This window comes from Mobula birostris, chromosome 7 (assembly GCF_030028105.1).
Source record: "Mobula birostris isolate sMobBir1 chromosome 7, sMobBir1.hap1, whole genome shotgun sequence".
In the NCBI taxonomy this organism is placed as follows: Eukaryota; Metazoa; Chordata; class Chondrichthyes; order Myliobatiformes; family Myliobatidae; genus Mobula; species Mobula birostris.
The window spans coordinates 2,576,582-2,604,034 of record NC_092376.1 but is presented as its reverse complement, the minus strand read 5'-3'; the positions used below and the strand labels follow the sequence as shown (position 1 = coordinate 2,604,034).

Here is a 27,453-nt window from a genome sequence, read left to right as displayed (position 1 = left end):
ATTGCACATTCAAATTGAGGACTGTGCAATGTTTCTTAATGAATAATTTGCATTAATTTGCAAATTATTTACATTACTTAGGCTAATGACCCCTGGATGAGAGTGCTTCCAAAGTAACAGAGAAAACAAATAAGTAGTTGGATGGTACAGAAATATTAGAAGAAAAGTTTACTGAACTTGAGAGGACACACACAAAATGCTGGTGGAACGCAGCAGGCCAGGCAGCATCTATAGGAAGTAGTACAGTCGACATTTCAGGAGGCAATTCCCATTCTGATATGTCTATCCACGGCCTTCTCTACTGTCAAGATGGAGTCACACTCAGGTTGGAGGAACAACACCTTATATTCCGTCTGGGTAGCCTCCAACCAGATGGCATGAACATTGACTTCTCTAACTTTCATTAATGCCCCTCCTCCCCTTCTTACCCCATCCCTTATTTATTTATTTAATATTTTCCCCTTTTTCCCTCTCTCTGTCCCTCTCACAATAACTCCTTGCCTGCTCTCCAGCTTCCTCTGGTGCTCCCCTCCCTCTCTTTCTCCCTAGGCCTCCCATACCATGTTACTCTCCCTTCTCCAGCTCTGTATCCCTTTTACCAATCAACTTTCCAGCTCTTAGCTTCATCCCTCCCCCTCCTGTCTTCTCCTATCATTTCGGATCTCTCCCTCCCTCTCCCCCCCCCCACTTTCAAATCTCTTACTAACTCTTCCTTCAGTTAGTCATGACGAAGGGTCTCAACCCGAAACGTCGACTGTACTTCTTCCTATAGATGCTGCCTGGCCAGCTGCGTTCACCAGCATTTTGTGTGAGTTGCTTGAATTTCCAGCATCTGCAGATTTTCTCGTGTTTGCATTTTTGAACTTGAGGGGAATTGGTTTACTGTTGTTACATGAGCAAGATACAGTGAAAATCTTATCAATGTAACATTCATATGGATCAGACCATTACACTGTGCATTAAGAATGAGGTAAAATAGTAAAAATGTAGAATGGGGATGTTGCCTGGATTGGGGAGCATGCCTTACGAGAATAGGTTGAGTGAACTTGGCCTTTTCTCCTTGGAGCGACGGAGGATGAGGTGACCTGATAGAGGTGTACAAGATGATGAGAGGCATTGATCGTGTGGATAGTCAGAGGCTTTTTCCCAGGGCTGAAATGGTTGCCACAAGAGGACACAGGTTTAAGGTGCTGGGGAGTGGGTACAGAGGAGATGTCAGGGGTAAGTTTTTTTACTCAGAGAGTGGTGGGTGCGTGGAATGGGCTGCCGGCAACGGTGGTGGAGCGGATACGATAGGGTCTTTTAAGAGACTTTTAGATAGGTACATGGAGCTTAGTAAAATAGAGAGCTATAGGTAAGCCTAGTAATTTCTAAGGTAGGGACCATGTTCGGCACAACTCTGTGGGCCAAATGGCCTGTATTGTGCTGTAGGTTTTCTATGTTCTAATAAAGTACATGGAGAAAAAGCTGTGCAGTTAAACAATAGATCATTTCTGTGCTCTATCTTTGTATGACTCTAACTTGAGAAAGCAAATAGTGGCAATCGCTAGCAACATATGTTAGGATATTGTTTTGTTGATTTATAATATTGCACTTCAGGGAGTATGCCATTATTTTAAAATTCATGATAGTGATAAATTGCAGCTGGCCGACAATAGACAGACGTGTGCTAAATGAAGTAACTGCAGATGAATTCAGGCTGATGCACTTTGGCAAGAGGAATGAGATGAGGCAATACAGAATTAAGGGGTGCAGGAACAGAGAGACCTCGGGAGTACAATGTGTGTGTAAAAATCAATGATAATGGCAGGCCAGGTTGTGAAAGCAGTTCATCAGCTATACACAATTCTGGGCTTTACCAATAGAGGCCGGGATGCAAGTAGTCACACTGAACCTTTATAAAGCATTAGTCCAGCCTCAGCTGGAGTATTGTGTTCAATTCTGGTCACCTCTTTATCGGAAGGATGTGAGAGGGTACAGAGCAAGTTTAACTGAATGGTTCCTGGATGAGGCCTACAGGTTGGAGAAAGCTGACAGAGAATCTCATCAGGTGGTATGATAGTACAGCATTTCGTGCAATGCTTAACAGCGCCAGCAATCATGATCGTGGTTCATTCCTGCTGCTGCCTGTAGGAATTTGTACATTCTGTCCATGACCACATGGGATTTCTCCGGGTTCTCCAGCTTCCTCCCACATTCCAAAGATGTACAGGTTAGGGTAGCGTTAGTAAATTGTGGGCATGCTATGTTAGCATGGCGACACTGGTAGTTTGCCCCAGTACATTCTCAGACTGTGTGGGTAATTGTCATAAACAAAGCATTTCATTATATGTTGCTGTGTGCTTAGCCCATTGCTGTTTACACTGCTAACACGTGACTGTGCAGCCAGATTCAAGGAGAACCTGATAATTAAATTTGCTGATGATACCACAGTGGTGGGGCTCATCAGCAAAAATGATGAAACAATGTACAGGGAGGAGGTCAAACACCTAGAGAGCTGGAGCAGTGATAACAACTTGATGCTTAATGTCACCAAAACCAAAGAGATGATCGTCGATTTCAGAAGGTCTCAGCCTGAGCACACACCCCTCAGCATCAGCGGCTCCACAGTGGAGAGAGTGGAAAACATCAAGTTCCTTGGGGTGCAGATCTCGGACAATCTCACCTGGTGCAGGAACACCACTGGGATTGTGAAACGGGCCCAGCAGAGATTGCACTTTCTGAGGAAGCTTAAACAAGCATCACTCCCCACTAACATCTTAACTACATTCTACAGAGGCGTGGTTGAGAGTGTGCTGACCTTTTGCATCACAACCTGGTGCTCCAGCTGCAGTGCTGTCGAGAAAAAAGCCTTGCAGAGGGTGGTTAGGGGAGCAGAGAAGGTTACTGGGGTCTCCCTACCTTCTGTCCAAGACCTCTTTCAGAGTCGGTGCCTCCAGAAGACACGGTACATCATTAAAGACCCCTCACACCCTCTCCATGAACTGTTTGTTCTTCTGCCATCAGGCAAACATTACAGGAGCATCAAAACTAAAACCACAAGGCTACTAAACAGCTTCCTCCCACAGGCAGTCAGACTGCTAAATAGCTGCTCCACCTGACTCTGCTTTGGACACTTTTAACTTGCACTGGACACTTATAACTGATTTTAACTGACATGTGGCTGTTGTGTTTTACTATTTATTGTTATGTTTATAATTTAGTGTTGCGTTTGTTATGTTATGATTGCACTGCTCCTGGGAAACGCTGTCTCATTCTGCCCTGCAGAGCTGATGTACGGTTAGAATGACAAAGTTTTTTTGAATCTTTGAATCTTTGATGTACAAGTGATAAAGCTGACCTTTAATTTTAAACAAAAGACACAAAATGTTGGAGGAACTCAACAGGTCAGGCAGCATTAATGGTTGACATGTTGGGCTAAAACCCTTCTTCAGGACTTAGTATTGCACTACACTAATCTTTCTTCTTTTCTCTGCACAGAACAGACATAATGAAGGGCTTGCACACTGAGTGTACATGGGTAGAATTCAAAAATTGATGGGATAGTACTACAATAGCCACCAGGACATAGAGGAACAGATATGCAGGCAGATTAAGAAAAGGTGTAAAAACAAAAGGGTTGTTGTCATGGTGGACTTCAACTTCCCTATTACAAACTGCAACTTTCTTAGTTTTAGATGGGGCAAGTTCCTTAGGTGCATTCAGGAGGGTTTCTTAAATCAGTATGTAGATAGTCCAAGAGAAGGGGCTGTACTGGACCTGGTCTTAGGTGATGAGACTGACCAGGTGACCCAGTGAGTGAGCAGTTAGGAAATAGTGACAAACCCTTAAGTTTTAAGATAGCTGGAGATAAGGATAGGTATGGACCTTGTGAGAGAGTATTAAAAAGAAGTAGGGCAAGTTAATGGAGAGGAGAAGATGGCAGCGCGACGCAGCACACGCAGCCACTCCGGTGGTGAATATCTGTATTTGTCAGGTAGGGTGCCGTGCACAATTCTGATTTGATGGAGATGGACGTGAGAGCAGGGAGGAACATCTGGTGAAACTTCTGAAATGCCTGTTTCGCTGCCACTGCTACTGTGTGATCTGAAATCTCCGGAGGGGAAGGCCCCGAGTCCTCGGCTTTGCTTGTTGCTCGGCAGCCGGGGCGGGGTCGAAGCACTCGGCAGAGATGGTGCTCGGTGCCGGAGGGCTGGTCGGAGGCTCAAAGTTTTTGGACGGACTCAAGAGTCAGCTGTGGTCGGGTGCTTCCAGGATACTGCATCGGCAGGTTTGCGGCGCTGGAGGTTCATGGCAGGGAGAGTTTCTCCCTTCTACCATCTGTGTGAGATGATGGGGCTATCAGGACTTTGAACCTTTTTTTACCGTGCCCATGGTCTGCTCTTTATCAAATTACGGTATTGCTTTGCACTGTTGTAACTATATGTCATAATTATGTGGTTTTTGTCAGTTTTAGTCTTGGTCTGTCCTGTGTTTCTGTGATATCATACTGGAGGAACATTGTATCATTTCTTAATGCATGCATTACTAAATGACAATAAATGAGGACTGAGTGTCCTCATAATCTAAAAAAATAATTATGAGAGCATGAGGCAGGAAATAGGATTAATTGGGAACAGCTGTTTTGCACAAGTTCATATCCAACATGTGGAGACCAACAGGGACGTTCCAGTCAGAAGGCAGAACCAAGGATGGCAAGATAAGAGAACACCGGATGTCGAGAGAGGTGATGAGTTCACTCAATAAGAAAAAGGAAAAGTATATAAAGCTAAGGAAGCTAAAATCAAACACAGCCCTTGAGCATTATAAAGAAGCCAGAAAAGAACTTATGAAGGGAGTTTGGAAAGCCAGGAGTGGCCATGAAAAGTCCTTGGCAAGTAGGATTAAAGGGAATCTCAAGGCATTCAAGACATACATCAAGAGCAAGAGGATAACTAGGGAGAGTGTAGGACCACTCAAGGATAAATGGGAGAACATTTTCATGGACGCAGACAATGTGGGTGAGGTCCTTAACGGTACTTTACACCAGTATTTGCCAAGGAGAAGACGTGGAGGGTAAGAAGATCAGTGCTGAGCATATTGATATGCCCGAGCATTTTGAGGTAAAGGAGGAAGTAGTGTTGGGTATTTTAAAGGGCATTACGGTGGATAAGCTCCCATTATCTATCAAATGCTTCGAATAGTGTGTGTCTCAATTGCTTCTGACAACCAAGTCCAGCTAAAGGCCTTCACGTACAGCTTAGCTAAAGCCTGGCAGAACCATTTCTACTGACAGAAGGGGCGAAGGCCGGTTACTGGTAGCTTAAACTCAGTCAGCTGCGGTTGGCAGCTCAGCTAGAAGGAAATTTCTGAAAAACCTCCACCGCTTTGTGGCAATACTCACTCACGGGGAAGGCTTTGGGAGTAAACCCCAAGGGAAAAATCCAGTGCTGGAGTCCCCAAGGCAGTCCTACCTTGAGTTCAACACAGACTGGCAACTCCTGAGGCACTGCTGGTGCCAAACTGTATCAGTCTCTGCCATTCCTTTGGGTTCATTAGATGCGTGGAGAGGGGGATGATTCAAAGGTTAGTGGTGTTGTGGATAGTGGGATATAGATCAGTTGCAGAAATGTACAGTGAAACGTGCGGTAATGCGCCTTTTCAAATGTAGAGACAGTACACTGTTAATGGCGATACCCTTAACAGTGTTAATGAGGAAAGGGATCTTGGGAGTCTCAGTGGCTGTACAGGCATAGGGTGGTTAAGAAGGCACACAGCATGCTTGTCTTTATTAGTTAAGGGACTGAGTTAAAAATGAGGAAGTTATGTTGCAGCTTTATAAAACTCTAGTTAAACCACATCTGGAGAATTGCATACAGTTCAGATCATCTCATTACAGAGAGGATGTTGAGGCTTTGTAGAGGGTACAGGAGAGGTAGGTTTACCTTGATGCTGACTAGAGGGCCACATGAGGTTGGATAAACTTGAGATGTTTTTTCTGGAGTGATGGAGAGCGAGAGAGATATGACAGATTTATAAGGTTATGAGAGGCATAGATAGTGTAGACAGACAGTATCTTTTTCTCAGGGTTGAAATGTCTAATAGTAGAGGGTGTGCATTTAAAAGTGAAGAAAGGGTCAATTTGTTATTTATTTGTGTTTTTTTTTTACACAGTGTGGTGGGTGCCTGGGATGATGGTAGAGGCAGAAACATTAGAGATCTTAAGAGACGTTTAGATAGATACACGAATGTGAGGAAAATATAAGCATATAGACATTGTGTAGGCAGAAGGGGTTAGTTTAGTCAGCCATTTGATTACGATTACTAATTTAATTGGTTTGGCACAAGACAGTGGGCTGAAAAGCCTATTCCTGTATTGCACTGTTCCATGTTCTTGGTCCTGCTCATACAAGTCTATCAAACAAGGATAGATGAGGACATAGAAAAGAGTGGGAAGCAATTTCATTGCACTAAGTCAAGGACTAATTGTGCAGGGATAAAGTAAAGTGGTAGAGAACTACGAGTTACACAACTTAATAAACACACAAGATTTTGCAAATGCTGGAAATCCAGAGTAACACACACATAATGTTGGAGGAACTCTGTAGGTCAGGCAGCATCTGTGGAGGAGCATAAAACAGTCGATGTTTTGGGCTGAGACACATCATCACGACTAGAAAGGAAGGAGGAAAAAGCCAGAATGAGGTAGGGCACAAGCTGGGAGGTGACAGGTGAAGCCAGGACATATAACTTTTTTTACGCAGCATGTAATTACAATCTGCTAATCATTGCCTGTGGTGATGTGGTGGAGTCAGGTTCCATCATGACTTTCAAAAATGAATTAGAAAAATATCTAAAGAAACAATTGAATGACTCAGAAAGCTGGTGGGGTTGGTTGGGGCGGCCTCTCCAGTAGACCATTGGTATGGACCAATGGCTGACTGTTGACTGTGATGATTGCTGGCACTGCATTTTGCACCTTGGCCACAGAGCAACACTGTTTCATTTGGCTGTATTCATGTAAGGTTGCAAGAAAAAGTTTGTGACCCCTTTGCAATTACCTGGTTTTCTGCATTAATTACTCAGAAAATGTGGTCTGATCTTCATCCAAATCACAATAATAGACAAACACAATCTGCCTAAACTAATAACACACAAACAATTGAATTTCTTCTTGTCAATACTGAGTACACCATTCAAACAACCGCAGTGTAAGTTCAAAAAAGTATGTGAGCCTCTGGGGTAATGCTTTCAACAGAAGCTATTTGGAGTCACATGTTCCAATCAATGAGATGAGATTGGAGGTGTGGGTTGTAGAGCTGCCCTGCCCTATATAAAAAAAAAGACCCACAAAGTCAGGTTACTGAAAGCCTGCTCTTCTCAAGAAAGCACAAATAAAATAAAATCTGCAGATGCTGGAAATCCAAGCAACACACACAAAATGCTGGCCCCGCCAAAAGGGTTTGGCCCAAAACTTCAACTGTACTGTTTTCCATAGATACTCCGTGGCCTGTTGAGTTCCTCCAGCATTTTGTGTGTGTTGCTCTTCTCAAGAAAGATCTGTTTATGTGCACCATGCCTCAATCAAAACAACTTTCAGAGGACCTGTAGAAATGCATGAAGCTAGAAAAGGCTACGAAAGTGTTTCTAAAGGGCTAAATGTTCATCAGTCCACAGTGAGAGAAATTGTCTACAAATGGAGGAAACTCAGTACTGTTGCTACTCTCCCTGGGAGTGGGCATCCTGCAAAGATCACACCAAGAGCACAACGTGCAGTGCTGAAGGAGGTGAAAAAGAACCCAAGGGTAAAAGCAAAAGACCTACAGAAATCTCTACTTATATGTCCACAATAAGAAAAACACTAAACATGAATGGTGTCCACTGTTCTCCAAAAGAAACAATGCTACACATCTCAAGTTTGAAAAAGACCACCTGGATGTCAAATGGAAGGACACTACCGTGGCTGACAAGTGAAGTCAGAGCCAAAGTAAAAACAAAAGCAAAAGAGAGGGCATACAAGGAAGCCAAAGTTAGTGGGAAGACAGATGATTGGGAAGCTTTTAAAAACTTGCAGAAGGAAGCTAAGAAAGTCACTAAGAAGATGAATTATGAAAGGAAGCTGGCGACTAACATCAGAGAAGCTACTAAAAACTTTAAGTATATAAAGAGTAAAAGAGAGTTGAGGGTAGATATACGACCAATAGAAAATGACACTGGAGATATTGTAACAAGGTACGCAGAGATGGCAGAGGAACTGAATGTGTATTTTGCTTCAGTCTTCATAGTGGAAGACATCTGTAGTATACCGGAGCTTCAAGAGTGTCAGGGAAGTGAAGTACGTGCAGTGGAAATTACGACTGAGAAGGTGCTCGGAAAGCTTAATGGTCTGAGGGTGGATAAATCTCCTGGACCTGATGGAAGTAGGTGTAGAGATTGTGAGGGCATTAAAAATGACCTTTCCAGAATTGATAGATTCTAGCATTGTACTAGATGACTGGAAAATTGCAAATGTTACTCCATTATTTAAGAAGGGTGGGAGGCAGCAGAAAGGAAACTATAGGCCTGTCAGTCTGATATCGATGGTTGGGAAGTTGTTGGAATCGATTGTTAGGGATGAGATTACAGAGTACCTGGAGGCACATGACAAGATAGGCCAAAGCCAGCATGGCTTCCTGAAAGGAAAATCTGCCTGACTAACCTACTGCAAATTTTTGAGAAAATTACAAGCAGGGTAGACAAAGGAGATGCAGTAGATGTGGTGTACTTGGATTTTCAGAAGGCCTTTGACAAGGTGTTGCACATGAGGCTGCTTAGTGAGATAACAGCCCATGGAATTACAGGGAAGTTACCAGCATGGGTGGAGCATGGGCTGGTCAGCAGAAAACAGAGAGTGGGAATAAAGGGATCCTATTCTGGATGGTTGCCGGTTACCAGTGGAGTTCCACAGGGGTTGGTGTTGGGACCGCTGCTTTTTATGATGTATGTCAATGATTTGGACTATGGGATAATGGCTTTGTGGCTAAATTTGCCGATGATACAAAGATAGGTGGAGGAGCGGGTAGTGTTGAGGAAACAGAGAGCCTGCAAAGAGACTTATAGATAGCTTAGGGGAATGGGCAAAGAAATGGCAAATGAAATACAATGTTGAAAAGTGTATGGTGGAAGAAATAAATGGGCAGATGATAATTTAGATGGGGAGAGAATTCAAAATGCAGAGATGCAACGGGACATGGGAGTCCTTCTGCAGGATACCCTAAAGGCTAACCTCCAGGTTGAGTCAGTGGTGAAGGCGGCGAATGCAATATTGACATTCATTTCTAGAGGTATAGAATATAAGAGCAGGGATGTGATGTTGAGGCTCTATAAGGCACTCGTGAGACCACACAGAGTATTGTGTGCAGTTTTGGGCTCCTTATTTTAGAAAGGATACATTGACATTTGAGAGGGTCCAGAGAAGATACACGAGATGATTCCAGGAATGAAAGGGTTACCATATGAGGAACATCTGGCAGCTCTTGGGCTGTATTCCTTGGAGTTCAGGAGAATGAGGGGGGGATCTCATAGAAACATTCTGAATGTTAAAAAGCCTGAACAGATTAGATATGGCAAAGTTACTTCCCATGGTAGGGGAATCCAGGACAAGAGGGCACGACTTCAGGATTGAAGGATATCCATTTAGAACAGAGATGCAGAGAAATTACAGAATGGCGGAACAGACTCGACGGGCCAAAAGGCCTACTTCTGCTCCTATATCTTATGCTCTTATGGATGTTCCACAATGCTTCTGAAACATTGTTCTGTGGACAGATATGTTTGGCAGAAATGCAGACTGCTTTGTTTGGAGGGTAAAGGTCACTGCAGACCAACACCAAAACCTGATCCTAACTGTGAAGCATGGTGGAAGAGATATCATGGTTTGGGGCTGCTTTGCTACCTCAGGACTGGGCAGCTTGCAATTGTTGAGGGAACAATGAATTCAAAACTGCATCAGGCATCTTACAGGAAAAAGTAAGGGTAGCAGTTCGTCACCTGAAGCTTAATAGAAGTTGGATGATGCAACAAGGCAATGATCCGAAAAATGAAGATCATTACTTGTTTCATTACTCATTAATGCAGAAAACCAGGTAATTGCAAAGGGTTCATGAACTTTTTCTTGCAACTTTATATATACTTTAATAATAAATTTACTTTTAACTTTGAATAATTAAACTTTAACTTGGGTCAAGGGGTGTAACCATTTTATAATTCTACAGAAGGAAATGACTTTTGACAAACAGGCTAAAATGCCGAAGATTTAACAAACAGGATGGATAAAGAGAAGCCAACAGATGCAGAGTATATGAATGCACCATCTCTAAAGCAACTGCTTTCAGAACTCCAGTGTAATTATCAGCCTTTGAGTTCACCAGGCTGATATTATTTCAGTTCTTCATTCACACAAGATCTGTGATTCTTCTTCTGTGAAGATGGCCACAAAATATTTAGTTAATTCCACTGTTATTTCCTCAATTCCCTATTATAAATCCCCTTTCACAATGGCAGGCCTACTCTTACCAGTCCACTGTCATATCTTATCAGTTTCTTGGCCATTTGAATGTATTTAAAGGAAAGATTTACAGTTAAACATCAAAGCTGTCAAGGAGCATGAGAGTGGTGGTGAGACAAAGACCAGAGCAAGTGTGATCTTTTATTTTACCTACTTAGAGATAAAGCACAGTAACAGGTCCCTCCGGCCCTCTCCAGTGAGCCCGAACCTCCCATGTGACCAGTTAACCTACTAACCTACTAACCTGGTCGTCTTTAGAACATGGGAGGAAACCTCACATGGTCATGAGTACGTACAATCTCCTTTGAGACACCAGTGGAATTGAACCCCAGTCAGTGACACTGTAATAACTAGAGCGCTGCCCAAAATGTAACTGAATTGTGGAACCAGTCTTCAGAGGTATGTTGCCGACAACAGTTGTCTGATACTCTTCTTCTGCTGCAGGACACCCAGCAACAAACTCCGTTCCCAAAAATGCCAATATTCCCAGAAAACCCAGTTAAATATACAGTCATCTATGAACTTACTCATAAATGGACACATCTTTTAAATACTTACACATTCCTCGGAACTCCTGTTAAATACATGCCCACTATTAGGCATCCTCCAGAAACAACAAAGCACTTGCTGAAATCATCTGACACCAGTCATATGCTCCCAACACTACAACACAGACAGGTCCTTCAGCACATGCAGTCATGCTGAACCAGACATTCTGCTTCGTCCCATCACTCTGTATGGGACCATAGCTCTCCATACCCCTCCCATCCATACAACTATCCACATCTCTCTTAAATGCTGAAATCCAACCTGCACCCACCCCTTCTGCCAGAAACTTGTTCCACACTGTCACCCCCCCTCCCCCCACCCCGAGTGAAGTTCCCCCTCAGGGACCCATAAATATTTCACACACATTCAATGGAATCAAATTCGCAGCTGGGATACCTGCTCCTCAACATCACAACACACTGACAAGTATCTGACAAAGAAACCTCAAAAAAGGGCTTCACTCAGTTGTCAAATACGGGATCGCATACATTCCATAAAATGTACTTGAAATGTATGTGCCGGCACACATTACTAAACTTTAACATCTTGGCAATCATAAAGGACAACACGAAAAAATTGATTGTTCACTATCAGTCATCTGTCATTTACCGAAGGCAGCTTCCCACACTGACTGGGTCTGTCTGTCCACAACTGCAGTGCCACACTGACTGGGTCTATCTGTCTACAACTGCAGTGCCACACTGACTGGGTCGGTCTGTCTACAACTGCAGTGTCACACTGACTGGGTCTGTCTGTCTACAACTGCAGTGCCACACTGACTGGGTCTGTCTGTCTACAACTGCAGTGCCACACTGACTGGGTCTGTCTGTCCACAACTGCAGTGCCACACTGACTGGGTCTGTCTGTCCACAACTGCAGTGCCACACTGACTGGGTCTGTCTGTCTACAACTGCAGTGCCACACTGACTGGGTCTGTCTGTCTACAACTGCAGTGCCACACTGACTGGGTCTCTCTACAACTGCAGTGCCACACTGACTGGGTCTGTCTGTCTACAACTGCAGTGCCACACTGACTGGGTCTGTCTGTCCACAACTGCAGTGCCACACTGACTGGGTCTGTCTGTCCACAACTGCAGTGCCACACTGACTGGGTCTGTCTGTCTACAACTGCAGTGCCACACTGACTGGGTCTGTCTGTCTACAACTGCAGTGCCACACTGACTGGGTCTCTCTACAACTGCAGTGCCACACTGACTGGGTCTGTCTGTCTACAACTGCAGTGCCACACTGACTGGGTCTCTCTACAACTGCAGTGCCACACTGACTGGGTCTATCTCTCTACAACTGCAGTGCCACACTGACTGGGTCTGTCTGTCTACAACTGCAGTGCCACACTGACTGGGTCTGTCTGTCTACAACTGCAGTGCCACACTGACTGGGTCTATCTCTCTACAACTGCAGTGCCACACTGACTGGGTCTGTCTGTCTACAACTGCAGTGCCACACTGACTGGGTCTGTCTGTCTACAACTGCAGTGCCACACTGACTGGGTCTCTCTACAACTGCAGTGCCACACTGACTGGGTCTATTGTAACAAATGCAGTGCCGCACTATCTGTGCCTGTCCCGACAACTACTTTGCCACATTGGTGTGCTCAACCATTTTTGAAGTTATCAGCAATTCAAATTCAGGGAAGTGGCTGCCAAGTCAATCCACAATTCTGCAAGCTGAGAACCTGCTGGAAAGAGGCCAATCTGCAGATTTGTATTCAAGTGCCAGCTGGCCACATCCTCCACACTTCCGCAATTGTGCGCTGCAGTGCGGAAATGCACGATGAAATGGCAAAGCACACTCAATGGGCCAAATGGCCTAAATGTATCGTACATCTTATGGTCTTATCTTATAGTATGTATTGAAAGGTAGATACTTTGATAATATTTCACTTGAACTTGCAATCCTACTCAAATTAGTAGACGCAGCCCAGTTCATCTTAGCTAAAACCCTCCCCACCATTGAGCATGTCTACAAGTAGAGCTGTTTCAGGAAAGCAGCGTCCATCATTAAGGATCTCCACCATCCAGGGCATGCTCTCTTCTTGCTGCTCTCATCAGGAAGGAGGTACAGGAGCCGCAGGTCCCACACCAACAGGTTCAGGAATAGTCATTACGCTGCCACCATTAAACTCCTGAACCAGAAGAGATAATTTCAGTCAGCTCAACTCTGAACAGATTCTACAAACTATGGACACACTTTGAAGGACTCCGCAACTCACATTTTCCATATTGATTGATTATTTTATTATTTTTTTTTCTGTTTGTTTTTGCACATTGGTTGTTTGTCTTGTTAGTGTGCAGTTTTTCATTGATTCTATTGAGTTCCTTTGTATGTACTATGAACAGTCACAGGAAAATGAATTTCAGGGTTGTTTATGGTGACATACTTGTACTTTGATAATAAATGTACTTGAAATTGAACTTGTCATAGACTTAGTTTGCACCTTCCATACCTGCGGAGTCCAGTGTAGCTCCAAACAGGATCAGGCCATTCAGCCCACATTGTTGTGTTGAACCAATTAAACCTTGTAAATCGTTAACTAATCTTTTCCGTCTGCACAATGTCCAAATCCTTCTATTATCCTCAAATTCATGTGCCTATCTAAAAAGTCTCAAGTATTTCTGCCTCTGCCTCTCCCCAGCTGCACATTCCAGGCACCCAGTACTCTGTGTAAAAAAACTTGCCCCTCACATCTCCTTTGAAATTACTTCCTCTCACCTCAAATACATGCCTTCTGGTATTAGATATTTCACACTTGGAAAAAAAATATTGTCTGTATACTCTATTTACACCTCTGATAATCTTACAGATCTCCCCTTATCGTCTGCCGCTCCAGAGAAAACACATGCCCTCTAATCCAGGCAGCATCCTGGTGAACCTCTTCTGCACCCTCTCCAAAGCTTCAACATCCTTCCTATAGTGGGTGAGCAGAACCGAATGCAATACTCCAGATTCAGCCTAACTAGAGTTTCATAAAGCTGCAACACAACTTCCTGACTTTTGAACTCAGTGCCTCGACTAACACAGGCAAGCAAGCCATATGCCTTTTAATATTTAGCCCTCCATTTTTCTTTCATTCATGTGCAATTTTATTGCACAGTTGATGCTGGTCCAGAACTTGCATTTTTATTTAGAGATACAACAGGGTAACAGGCCCTTCATGACTGAGCCACCCAATTGCATCGCTGCGATCAATTAATCGGAGAACCTGGAGGAAACCCACACGGTCATGGGGAGACTGTCCAAACTTCCATGAAGTCAAATCTGGTTTCCACTGCATCTTTCCACTCTTTTGTAATTATTTAATTATCTTTTATCTTTTTCTATCCATAGCTGTTCAGAGGCAGTGAGAAGGGATTGAAAGGCTTAAACATCATGAGCTACTAAAAAACTAACGGGAGTCTGTGAGCCTCAGCTTCTGCCACGGTTGTACAGGGATCACTGCAAGCATACAGCACCTTGGCTGCAGATCATTAGGAACTATGGGGACAAACAGTTAAACGCAACCAAGGGCATCCCAGCAAAGAGGAACTAGGGAGGCACAGTAGCAAAGTGGTTAGTGTAACGCTATCTACAGTGCCAGCAACCCGAGTTCACCGTCTGTAAGCAGTTTGTACATTCTCACTGTGACTATGTGGGTTTCCTCTGGGTGCTCCTGATTCATCCCACATTACAAGGATGTACAGATTCGCAGGTTCACTGGGAACATGGGTGTAATTGGACAGTGTGGCGGGAAGGGCTTGTTACTGTGCTGCATCTTTAATAAAATCCCGGACCAGCAAAAATTGCCCAATAAAATAGTACATGGTGAGCTATGTGGGAGGGAAGGATTAGCTTGATCCCGAAGTAGGTTAAAGGGTTGGCACAACATCGTAGACTGAAGGGCCTGTAGTGTTCTATGCTCTACATATCTGACGTCATGAGTCCTGTCAGACCCTCTGATTCTGGCTTCTCTGATTAGATACAGCTGAAGATGGGTGCAAGGACATGGAAGTTATTGCTTCACAGGCAAAGATTAAAATTGAGATGGAGAACAGTGCAGAGGGTGGGGTCAGAGAAAAATAAATCTTTCTGATGAGGACTGGAACCATATCTGACTTTAGGGACTGCTGCCTGAGAGACCTGGTCATGGAGGGCATACCCTATGCCCTGTTAAAGTTCAAATTCCAAAGTAAATGTTCAAACTACATACAGAATATGTTATCACACACAACCCTGAGATTCACTTTCTTGTAGGCATACTCAATAAATTCATAAATAATAGCCATAATAGAATCAATGAAAGACTGCACCAACTTGGGTATTCAACTAGTGTACAAAAGACAAACTGTACAAATACAAAAAGAAAGAAATAATAATATATAAGTAAGCAACAAATATCAAGAACATGCAATGAGGAGTCCTTGGGTCTAAGAAAAGTTCCATTTTGGAGTGAGTGAAGTGAGTAGTTATCCCCTCTGGTTCAAGAGCCTGAAGGTTGAGCGGTAATAACTTTTCCTAAACCTGGTGGTGAGAGTCCTGAGGCTCCTGTGCCTTCTTCCTGATGGCAGCAGTGAGAAGAGACACCACTTTTTAATACTATTTGGAGTGATAGAATTACATAGTATAGAAGCAGGCCTTTGGCCCAACTGGCCTGTGCTGACCAAGATGCCCATGTTTATTATAATAGGATTAGAACAAAGCAGAACAAATACAAGCAAAACACACACAATGCTGGAGGGACTCAGCAGGCCAGGCAGCATCTATGGAAAAGAGTACAGTTGACCTTTTGGGTCAAAAACCTCGGCAGGGCTGGAGAAAAAAAACTGAGCAGATTTAAGAGGCAGGGGGAGGGGAGAGAGACACACAAGGTGACAGGTGAAACCTGAAGAGGGAGGAATGAAGTAAAGAGCTGGGAAGTCGATTGGTGAAAGAGATACAGGGCTGGAGAAGGGAATGTCTGATAGAAGAGGACAGAAGGCCATGGGAGAAAGAAAAAGGGGAGGAGCAGTAGAGGAAGGTGCCGGCAAGGAGATAAGGTGAGAGAGGGAATGGTGAAGGGGGTTGGGGTGGCATTATTGGAAGTTTGAGAAGTCAATGTTCATGCCATCAGGTTGGAGGCTACCCAGACTGAATATAAGGCGTTGTTCCTCCATCCTAAGTGTAGCCTCACCACAATTGTATTGTTTCTGAAGACTCCATTGCTGCCACTGGGTCTCTTTGTAATGAGTAGTAATTGGCAGTGACAACCTTATCTTCCCGAATGAAGTGATACCGGTGAATCTGTGCACACCATTTCCCATCAGCTCCTTGTCTTTCTTGTAGCTTCCAACAACATGGTGTAGATAGTCCGTTGTCAAAAACTGTGCCCACTCCAGACACGTTCTGCTCTTCTCAAACCGCCCCCCCCCCCCCCCATCTTCTCCCCCAGTAGTCAGGAACAGGTAGATGTAAGAATAATAGTGTGGTATTTGTTGTACATTTTAACTTGCTTAATAATGACTGGGCTGCCCATAGTACAAAGGGCTGGGATGGGTTGGCATTTGTTAAATGTGTCCAAGAAAGCTTACTTAATAGTGGACTCAACTAGAGAGGATGCAACATAGTCATAGTCATACTTTATTGATCCCAAGGGAAATTGGGTTTCGTTACAGTTGCACCATAAATAATTAAATAGTAATAAAACCATAAATAATTAAATAGTAATATGCAAATTATGCAAGGAAATAAGTCCAGGACCAGCCTATCGGCTCAGGGTGTCTGACCCTCCAAGGGAGGAGTTGTAAAGTTTGATGGCCACAGGCAGGAATGACTTCCTATGACGCTCTGTGCTGCATCTCGGAGGAATGAGTCTCTGGCTGAATGTACTCCTGTGCCAAACCAGTCCATCATGCAGTGGATGGGAGACATCGTCCAAGATGGCATGCAACTTGGACAGCATCCTCTAAGCTCCTCTAAGTGAACTGAGTAAGGCAAGTGACTGAAGTGTCCGTGGGGGAGCACTTGGGACCTGTCACCATAATAATAGAGAAAGATAGCATTGGTCCGCAAGTTAGATTGAGGTAGGACCAGTTTTGGAGACATGAGACATGAGAAAGGAACTTGCAGAGGTTGGCTGGGTGAGAGGTAAAGGGATCTCTGGCAAGTGGGATGTTTTAAAAATGCATTATCAAGAATTCATAGCATCTGTTCCTGTTAGGGTGAAAGGCAAGGCTGGCAAGTTTGGGGAATGTTGGTTGATGAGAGATATTGAGGCTCTCGGCATTAATGTATTTATTTAGAGATATGACCCAATGAGCCCAAGCCACCTAGTTCCACCCATGTGACCAATTAACTGACCAACCCGCACATCTTTGGAAACGGGAAAGCCAGAAGAAACCCATGCAGTTATGAGGAAGAATGCCCAAACGCCTTACAAGCCAGTGGGATGGAAGTGTACATCAAAAAAAACCCTTGTCGTGTGGAAAAGTGGGAAAACACAAGTGAAATTAGGAGGGCATTGGATGCATCTGGCAGGCAAGGTCAAGGAAAGTCCCAAAATATTCTACAGGTATATTAAAAGTAAAAGGATGATAATTCATCTTAAAGAAGGGTGTGGCTGTCTTCAGTATGTGTGGAGCCATAGGAGATGTTGTTGTAGTGGTGGAAATCCCCCTCCAAGTCACTCACCATCCTGACTTGGAAACTTATCGCCATTCCTTCTTTGTCGCTGGGTCAAAACCATGGAATTCCCTCCCTAACAGCGCTGTGGGTGTACAGTGCATTCCCTCAGGGACTGCAGCAGTTCGAGAAGACAGCTCATCACCACCTTCTCAAGGGCAACAAATGCTGGCTTAGCTGGCGACACCCACATCCCGCAAATGAGTAAAATAAAAAATTGTAGAAAAGAAGCTGACAGCACGAGTAGACAGAGTGGTGAAGGCGGCTTTGGTGCACAGGCCTTCATCACTCAGGGTATTGAATATAGGAGCTGGAGCATTAGATTGCATTTGTATAAGATGTTGGTAAGACCACAGTTAAGAGAATTACGTACTTTCATGATTACCCTGTTATATGACAGACTTTATTCAGTTGGAAAAGGAGGATCTATGAGCATTTGGAGAGACATAATCTGATTAGGGATAGTCAGCATGGCTTTGTCAAGGGCAGTTCATGCCTTACAAGCCTGATTGAATTCTCTGAGGATGTAACAAAACACATTGATGAAGGAAGCACAGTAGATGTAGTGCATATGGATTTCAGTAAGGCATTTGACAAGGTTCCCTGTACAAGTCTCATTCAGGAAGTAATGACACATGGGATCTAAGGAGACCTTGCTTTGCAGATCCAGAATTGGCTTGCCCTCAGAAGGCAAAGGGTGATTGTAGATGGTTTGGATTCTGCATGGAGGACAGCGACCAGTGGTGCCCCACAGGGATCTGTTCTGGGACCCTCCCCCTTTGTGATTTTTATAAATGACCTGGATGAGGAAGTAGGAGGCAGGGTTAGTAGGTTTGCTGATGATACTAAAGGGAGGTGTGGTGAATAGTCTGGAGGGTATGAGATCAACTGGATGCAGATCTGGGCCGAGAAGTGGCAGATGGAATTTAACTGAGATAAGTGTAAAGTGGTTCATTTCGATAGGTCAAATTTGAAGACAGAATATGATATTAATGGTAAGATTCTTGGCAGTGTGGAGAATCAGCGAGATCTTGAGGTCTGTGTCCATAGGACACTCAAAGCTGTTCAACAGGTTGACAGTGTTGTTAAGAATGCTTATGGAGTATTGGCCTTCATCAACCATGGGATTGAGTTCAAGAGCCGTGAGTTAATATTACAGCTACGCAAGACCTTAGTTAGACCCCAATTGGAGTACTGTGTTCAGTTCTGGTCACCTCACTACAGGAAGGATGCGGATACTATAGAGAAAGTGCAGAGGAGATTTACAAGGATGTTGCCTGGATTGGAGAACATGCCTAATGAGAACAGGTTGAGTGAACTTGGCTTTTTTTCCTTGCAGCGATAGAGGATGAGAGGTGACCTGATAGAGGTGTATAAAATGTTGAGAGGCATTGATCTTGTGGACAGCCAGAAGCTTTTTCCCAGGGCTAAAATGGCTAACAAGAGAGGGCACAGTTTTAAGGTGCTTGGAAATAGGTACTGAGGGGATGTCAGGGTTAAGTTTTTCCACACAGAGAGTGGTGGGTGTGTGGAATGGGCTGCCAGTGAAGGTGGTGGAGGTGGATACAATAGGGTCTTTTAAGGGACTCTTGGATAGGTACATGGAGCTTAGAAAAATAGAGGGCTGTGCGGTAGGGAAATTCTAGGCAGGTTTTTAGGGTGGGTTGCTTGGTCGGCATAATATTGTGGGCCAGAAGGCCTTTAGTGTGCTATAGATTTCTATGCTCCTATAAATACACAAGAGAGCTTATATATGTAGATTGATTATGTACCCATAAAGTGATGCTAGGCTGTAGATAAGGAGACTGACAGGAAACAATAAAGTAGTGGTGGAGGTGTTGCTCCAGCTTACTGCTTGGGGAAAGTAACTATTTTTGAGTCTGAGTATCTGAACCTCTTTTCTTCGTTCCCCATCTGGTTCCTCTCTCATCCTTATCCTCATCTACCCATTACCTCCTTCTTTATGCCCCTCCTCCTTCCCATTTTCCTATTGTCCACTGCCCTCTTCTGCCCTTTACCTCCTCTACCTATCTCCGCCCAGCTTCTTATTTCATCTCCCTCCCCACTCACCGCTATGCTATCGTAACACCCTGTTTATGTACTTACAATAAATAATTCCTGTATGTGAATACAAGTGCCGCAGCTGTTTACAATATACATTAATGATTTAGATGAAGGGATTAAAAGTAACATTAGCAAATTTGCTGATGACACAAAGCTGGGTGGCAGTGTGAAATGTGAGGAGGTTATGAGAATACAGGGTGACTTGGACAGGTTGGGTGAGTGGGCAGATGCAGTTTAATGTGGATAAATGTGAGGTTATCCACTTTGGTGCTAAGAACAGGAAGGCAGATTATTATCTAAATGGAGTCAAGTTAGGAAAAGAGGAAGTACAACGAGATCTAGGTGTTCTTGTACATCAGTCACTGAAAGCAAGCATGCAAGTATAGCAGGCAGTGAAGAAAGCTAATGGCATGCTGGCCTTCATAACAAGGGGAATTGAGTATGAGAGCAAAGAGGTCCTCCTGCCGCTGTACAAAGGCCCTGTTGAGACCATACGTGGAGTACTGTGTGCAGTTTTGGTCTCCAAATTTGAGGAAGGACATTCTTGCTATTGAGGGAGTGCAGCGTAGGTTCACGAGGTTAATTCCCGGGATGGCGGGACTGTCATATGTCGAAAGATTGGAGCGACTGGGTTTGTATACTCTGGAATTTAGAAGGTTGAGAGGGGACCTTATTGAAACATACAAGATTATTAAGGGATTGGACACGCTGAAGGCAGGAAGCATGTTCCCGCTGACGGGTGAGTCCAGAACCAGAGGCCACAGTTTAAGAATTAGGGGTAGGCCATTTAGAACGGAGTTGAGGAAAAACTTTTTCACCCAGAGAGTGGTGGATATATGGAATGCTCTGCCCCAGAAGGCTGTGGAGGCCAAGTCTCTGGATGCTATCAAGAAAGAGATGGATAGAGCTCTTAAAGATAGCGGAATCAAAGGTTATGGGGATAAGGCAGGAACTGGATACTGATTGTGGATGATCAGCCATGATCACAGTGAATGGCAGTGCTGGCTCGAAGGGCCGAATGGCCTACTCCTGCACCTATTGTCTATTAGCACTTGTATTACTTATTAAAGTGCTTTATTCATTTGTACTTAAAGTTACATGAGGTTAGATGGGTAGTAACTGAAGCTAGAGAAGCTGTATAATACTTTGGTTAGTCCTGGATTCACTGTGTATCAGAAACTATCAGAGATGAGGGGGAATTTCTTTAGCCAGAGAGCGGTGAATCTGTGGAATTCATTGCCACAGATGGGGCTGTAGATGTCAAGTCACTGGGTATATTTAAAGTGGAGAATGATATGTTCTCAATTACTCGGGGTGTTAAAGCTTAAGGGGAGGAGAAGGCAGAAGAATGGGATTAAGAGGGATAATAAATCATCCATGATGGAATGGTGGAACAGACTTGATGGGCCGAATGGCCAAATTCTGTTCCTATGTCTTTCTGACATGGGTTTAGGCCACAAGCAATAGTTATATTGAAGTTCATAAAGGTTTTCCACAAACTCAATTGCTCAACTCCCATTGTCGCTTCTGTTATTTACGGACAGCTGTTCCATCACATTACCGGCCTGGCTCCCTCAGAACTGCTCTCCATAAACTTGAAGTCACTGCTCTAATCCTTTTCATGCCAAGTCTTGTGATGATCTTTGCTGACTCTATGCAACAATACATTTGTAATGTTCTTATCCTTTCAAACCTTTCCATTGCACTGCCCTTCCTGTCTTGAAATAGCCTTGCAAAACTCAGGCCTCGAAGCATCCAAAGTTGTTGCACCATTGAATTAAATGTTAGTGTTAATATTGGCGAAGTCTTCGGTTGCTCAACTTCTTCAGGAGCTTCTATTTCATTTTGTCATGTGGCAATAATGTTTAATGATATAGGTGCTAATTATGAATTACATTCCAACAACAAATTTCTACTAGAACATAAAACAGCACAGATCCTTCAATCCATGATGTTGTGCCAAACTTTTTACCTACTCCAAGATCAATCTAACCCTTCCCTCCTATGTAACCCCCTATTTTTCTATCATCCATGTTCTTATCCAAGAGTCTCTTAGATGTCCTTAATGTATCTGCCACCACCCCAGCAACGTATTCCACGTGCCCACAACTCTTGTGTAAAATAACGTACTTATGACATCCCCATGCTTTCCTGCAATTACATTAAGATAGGGGTTCCCAACCTGTGGTCCATGGACCCTAGATTTGTATTGTAACAGTTGGAAAGACAAGCTCTTCACTGTACATGTGACAATAATAATAAAACAATAAACCAAAATAAAGAACCGAGTTAGATTTAAGATCATTATGGAAAACAGCAAGGCCAATTTTACTCACAGATTTTGTCTGTCTCTATATTACATTGCTTGTCTTTCCAATTTGTTTATACCGACCAAGATAGAAATCTAAGGCAGTCTCATTTGTCCACATCTGCCCTATCTTTCGAAAGCTTTCCAATGCATTAGATGTCCAAGAGTCTTTTAAATGTTGTTAATGTACCTGCCTCAACCACTTCTTTTGCTGGCAGCTCATTCTCTCCCTCTCTCTCTCTCTCATATATACACACAGTTGCAAGAAGAAGTTTGTGAACACTTTGCAATTACCTGGTTTTCTACATTCATTACTGATAGGTTTATTATGTATCTTTTACATGTCCTTACATTTGTTTTTCATCTTGCATGTAAATCTGGAACTGCTGGCGCCAGTGTTTTGCAGTTTGGAGTTTGTTTGGGTGCTCCAGCACACTGCAGTATTCCAGGGTGTTCTGGAAGGCAGACGCAGTGTCAGCAAACTTTGCGGCAAGAAGGCTGCAGGGTGGCGAGCCGAAATGCTTGACCCCATTTTGCCGATTAAAGCAACAAGGGCAACTGAAACATCATGGTGAGTTTGGACGCTTGAGATTCTTTGGGTGCTCCAGCGCTCTGCAGTTTCCAAAAGGACTCCAGGAGACAGAGCCGATGCAGGAACCCCTTAGCGGGCAGGCTACAGGACAGGCGCAAGCCGATGTTTGGCTCTATTAAAGCAACGAGGGAGATTAAAACACCGAGGCAAGTGCAGAGGGGAGAGTGCCGGCTGCTTGACTTTTGATCGCTCTGTACTGGAGAGTGAAAGCTCTGCTGCTGGGCTCGGAGAACGTTCCCTAGGCTTTCTGTGTTTTGGATGTGGACTTTGGACTATTGACTATTTTATAGTCTTATGGTTTTTATATTCTCTGTTTTTTCGCCCAATCTTCTCGGGTTTTTTTTGTGCAGGAAGAGGAATTTTGGGGTTGATGTGCCTGTTCCGTTTTGTTCGGTTTTTAGTGTGGGAAGAGCGATTTGGAGGGGGTCATGTGTCTGATCTGAACCTAAATTTGAAACCTGAACTTTTAATAAAACGTGGTCTGATCTTCATCTAAATCACGATAACAGACAAACACAATCTGCCTAAATTAACAACACACAAACAATTGTACTTCTTGTCAATACTGAGTAAACCATTTAAACAATCACAGTCTAGGTTAAGAAACCTCTGGGATAACGCTTTCTACAAAAGCTATTCGGAGTTAGTAGCGTTATGCTGTTAACTTTTTAAACTTCTATTGTAACTGCACCTTTTGCTAAATGTAAAACATCTGGAATATATTTTATTATTTGTGGTTAATTACTTTGAGTTATTGGTTGTGTTGAGCACCCTGGATTGGAGGAATGGTGTTATATTTGTAAATGGCTGAATACCAGTAAACTTGAACTTGAAAATTACTCAATTAGGTCCAACACTAAGAATATTCAGCAAATACCTGATCTGACGCTGCTCTCTGAGAGCAGAATCATGGAGCTGTACAGCAAGGTGCCATCCTCCCTAACTGTAGCAATCCCACTCCTCTGTGTAAGCTCCCGATCCCTCCCTGCCTGACACATTCACATCCCCAGATGCCTTGAAATGCTTTTTGCCACCTCCTCTGGTTAGCTCATTCCAGAGAGAGACAATGAAACGATGCTCAAGCAACCTGATCACAGCATTCCAGCGCTCAACTACAACAGTTATACCAAAATCATGTAATTCCAGTATGCCTTCCCACAGGCACTACCTCCTCGACCCAGAACTGTTTACCCCAGTACACTGATTCTCCCCCTGACTATAGACTGTTTACCCCAGGTACACACCGATACTCCCCCTAACTACAGACCGCCTACCCCAGGTACACACCGATACTCCCCCTAACTACAGACCACCTACCCCAGGTACACACTGATACTCCCCCCACTATACACTGTTTACTCCAGGTACACACCAATACTCCGCCTGACTATAGACTGTTTACCCGAGGTACACACCAATACTCCCCCGACTATAGACTGTTTACCCCAGGTACACACCAATACTCCCCCTAACTATCGAATATTTACCCCAGGTGCACACCAATACTCCCCCTGACTATCGACGTTTACCCCAGGTACACAACGATACTCTGCCTGACTATAAACTGTTTACCCCAGATACACACCGATACTCCCCCTGACTATAGACTGTCTACCCCAGGTACACAACGATACTCCCCCTGAGAGACTGTTTACCCCAGGTACACACTGATATTCACCGTTTACCCCAGGTACACAACAATACTCCCCTCCCCCTGACTATAGACTGTTTACCCCAGGTACACTGATCCCCCCCCCACTATAGATTGTTTACCCCAGGTACACGACGACACTCCCCCTGACTACAGACTGTTTACTCCAGGTACACATCCATACTCCCCCTGAGAGACTGTTTACCCCAGGTACACATCGATATTCACCCTGTTTACCCCAGGTACGGGCTGAAACAGGCCACTGCTCAGTTCAAAGTCTGCTTTTATCGCACGCTGGGTCCATTTGGATTACATATCTATTTATTCACTGCGTGTTTATTTTTCAGTTCTTATGGTAATTTACAAATTTAATATCCTATTACCACTGAACAAATTTCACAACAGATTGCAGTGATCATAAACCTGGATCTGATCCAGGGTATATACTCCACCCTCATCCCCAGTATTTTCCTCTCACTCTCTGATCCTGTCTTATCCTACGAACATTCTTCTTCTTGGATACATATTGTGAGGTACGTTACCCTATATCAGTAGGTATCTAGCTAGGGGCAAAGTGGGTTATTACCCAGGACAGCGCTGTATCTATGGTCCAGATGGGCATACGCCCAGAGTAAGGCAATTATCTGAGTATTTTTCTGTGTCGGGTGTCATTGGGCATTTGACAGTGCACAGGGCAGTGCCTCTGGTCAGTGTGGATAATTACCTGGATCATTCATGAGGCATTGATTTATTCTGGTAATATACCCATTTTTGTCCATGCACACTGCATGTCCCACCTGTACCCCTTCCACCACCACCCCCAGTGCAGGATATTGCCTTATCCTACATAAATAGCAACAATGGCATCGTGTTCTTGTGCCCAAGTGCTGCCGCATCTCAGGTGTGTTCCTTGCCTGTCGCATCCAGCGATGACCAGAAGCCTGTACAGGAGTGTTTTTAAAGCAGAAAAGCCGCTGCACTGGGGCAGTTCCGCCCTCTCCACCTCAGAAGGCCACATCCAGCTGTACAAACAGTAGCCACACACACTGGGGTCTTCCTCCATTGCAGTGATGTCTTCTATGCCTTGACATGGCCTTCGCTATCCACTAAGTGCCACAGTACCGCCCCTGGCCATTAAAACTCAGTGCTAATCTCATCTGCCCAGTCCGCTGGAGCTGGCTTCACAGGTATGTCCCTATCTCACCGGGACATGAGGATCGTCAGCTGGTTTTGCCTGCTTGTCGAAGCAGTGTACTGGGGCATGCAAACAGGTGAGAGCTGAGTATCCGGTGGGTCACAAAGGTAAGTGAGCTGCCGCAGAATGGACACGACAAGCTTCTTCACCAAGGTGCTACCCCTCCCGGGACACAGCATATACCCAACATACACCTCAGATATACTCACTGTAACTCTCCACATTGCTCTAGCTCAGTTGCATTCCCATTCTGACACTAGGCAGTCCCTATCCTGCGTGTCAGCCCACTTAAATCCTGAGTACAACCCAATTCCAGGCTTATACAACTCCTACCCTGCACACAGTCCTGTCCTGAGTACATGGCTACCCTAACCCAAAGCACTGGATGCTCAGAAAAATACCTCAGGTACAGCTTTACTCCAGGCAAGCACCCACCCCGACTACAGGTACCGTCCTGACCCAGGCAGGTACCCACCCTGACTACAGGTACTGTCCTGACCCAGGCAGGTACCCACCCTGACTACAGGTACTGCCCAGACCCAGGCAGGTACCCACCCCGACTACAGGTACTGTCCTGACCCAGGCAGGTACCCACCCCGACTACAGGTACTGTCCTGACCCAGGCAGGTACCCACCCCGACTACAGGTACTGTCCTGACCCAGGCAGGTACCCACCCCGACTACAGGTACTGTCCTGACCCAGGCAGGTACCCACCCTGACTACAGGTACTGTCCTGACCCAGGCAGGTACCCACCCCGACTACAGGTACTGCCCAGACCCAGACAGATACCCACCCTGACTACAGGTACTGTCCTGACCCAGGCAGGTACCCACCCTGACTACAGGTACTGTCCAGACCCAGGCAGGTACCCACCCTGACTACAGGTACTGTCCAGACCCAGGCAGGTACCCACCCCGACTACGGGTACTGTCCTGACCCAGGCAGGTACCCACCCCGACTACAGGTACTGTCCTGACCCAGGCAGGTACCCACCCCGACTACAGGTACTGTCCTGACCCAGGCAGGTACCCACCCTGACTACAGGTACTGTCCTCTCCCAGGCAGGTACCCACCCTGACTACAGGTACTGCCCAGACCCAGACAGATACCCACCCTGACTACAGGTACTGTCCTGACCCAGGCAGGTACCCACCCTGACTACAGGTACTGTCCTGACCCAGGCAGGTACCCACCCCGACTACAGGTACTGTCCTGACCCAGGCAGGTACCCACCCTGACTACAGGTACTGTCCTCTCCCAGGCAGGTACCCACCCTGACTACAGGTACTGTCCTCTCCCAGGCAGGTACCCACCCCGACTACAGGTACTGCCCTGACCCAGGCAAATATCTGCTCTGACCCCAGGCACCGTCCAGGATTAATATCCGCTCTAACCAGGGATGCAGCAGTACAACCGGTGACTGCCCTCCGCACTGCCACCGGGCGCCGCTCTCTCCGACTGCATTCGGTACCCGAGCCACGGGCCGCACTCCCTCCCCCGCCGGGCCCTCACCTGCCACGGCCGCCTCCTCTAGCGTGGCCCCACTCCACCGGAGCAACGTTGCGCAGAATATCCAGGCGATGAGCGCGGCGCCGGCCTCCATGACGGCGGTGTCCAGTGTCCGGAGTCCGCGCGGACAGTCGGGGATCTCGGCCGCTGGCGCTCCTCAGGCCGCTGCGCTTCAGCCCCGCCCCCTTCTCCGGATGGACGGGCTGCGCGTGCGCGGGAGGCGGCCTCCCCGCGCGAACCCCACACGTCTGCGCATGCTCAGCATGCGGAATCAGCATTCATCTGACGTCCGACGCGCCCGTGACTGCTGGAAGTGGTGCTGCCGCCATGCTTGTTACAGGCAAGAAGCGGGCGCAGTGATTGGATATAGTGTGTCCACTGCAGTGACCCACAGCTCTGCACCT

At 45.2% G+C, this 27,453-nt stretch overlaps 1 protein-coding gene across 3 annotated transcripts in view; it reads right to left on the bottom strand.

Annotated features, from left to right (window-relative positions):
- stim1b (stromal interaction molecule 1b) overlaps window positions 1–27,246 on the bottom strand; it is a 232,233-nt gene extending 204,987 nt beyond the window's left edge. For all 3 annotated transcript variants that reach the window (XM_072262442.1, XM_072262443.1, XM_072262444.1), the window contains exon 1: window positions 27,053–27,246. In XM_072262442.1, the coding sequence (XP_072118543.1) occupies window positions 27,053–27,143 (91 nt within the window). In that variant the 5' untranslated portion in view covers window positions 27,144–27,246. The remainder of the gene's footprint in view (window positions 1–27,052) is intronic.
- Window positions 27,247–27,453: the final 207 nt, after the last annotated feature.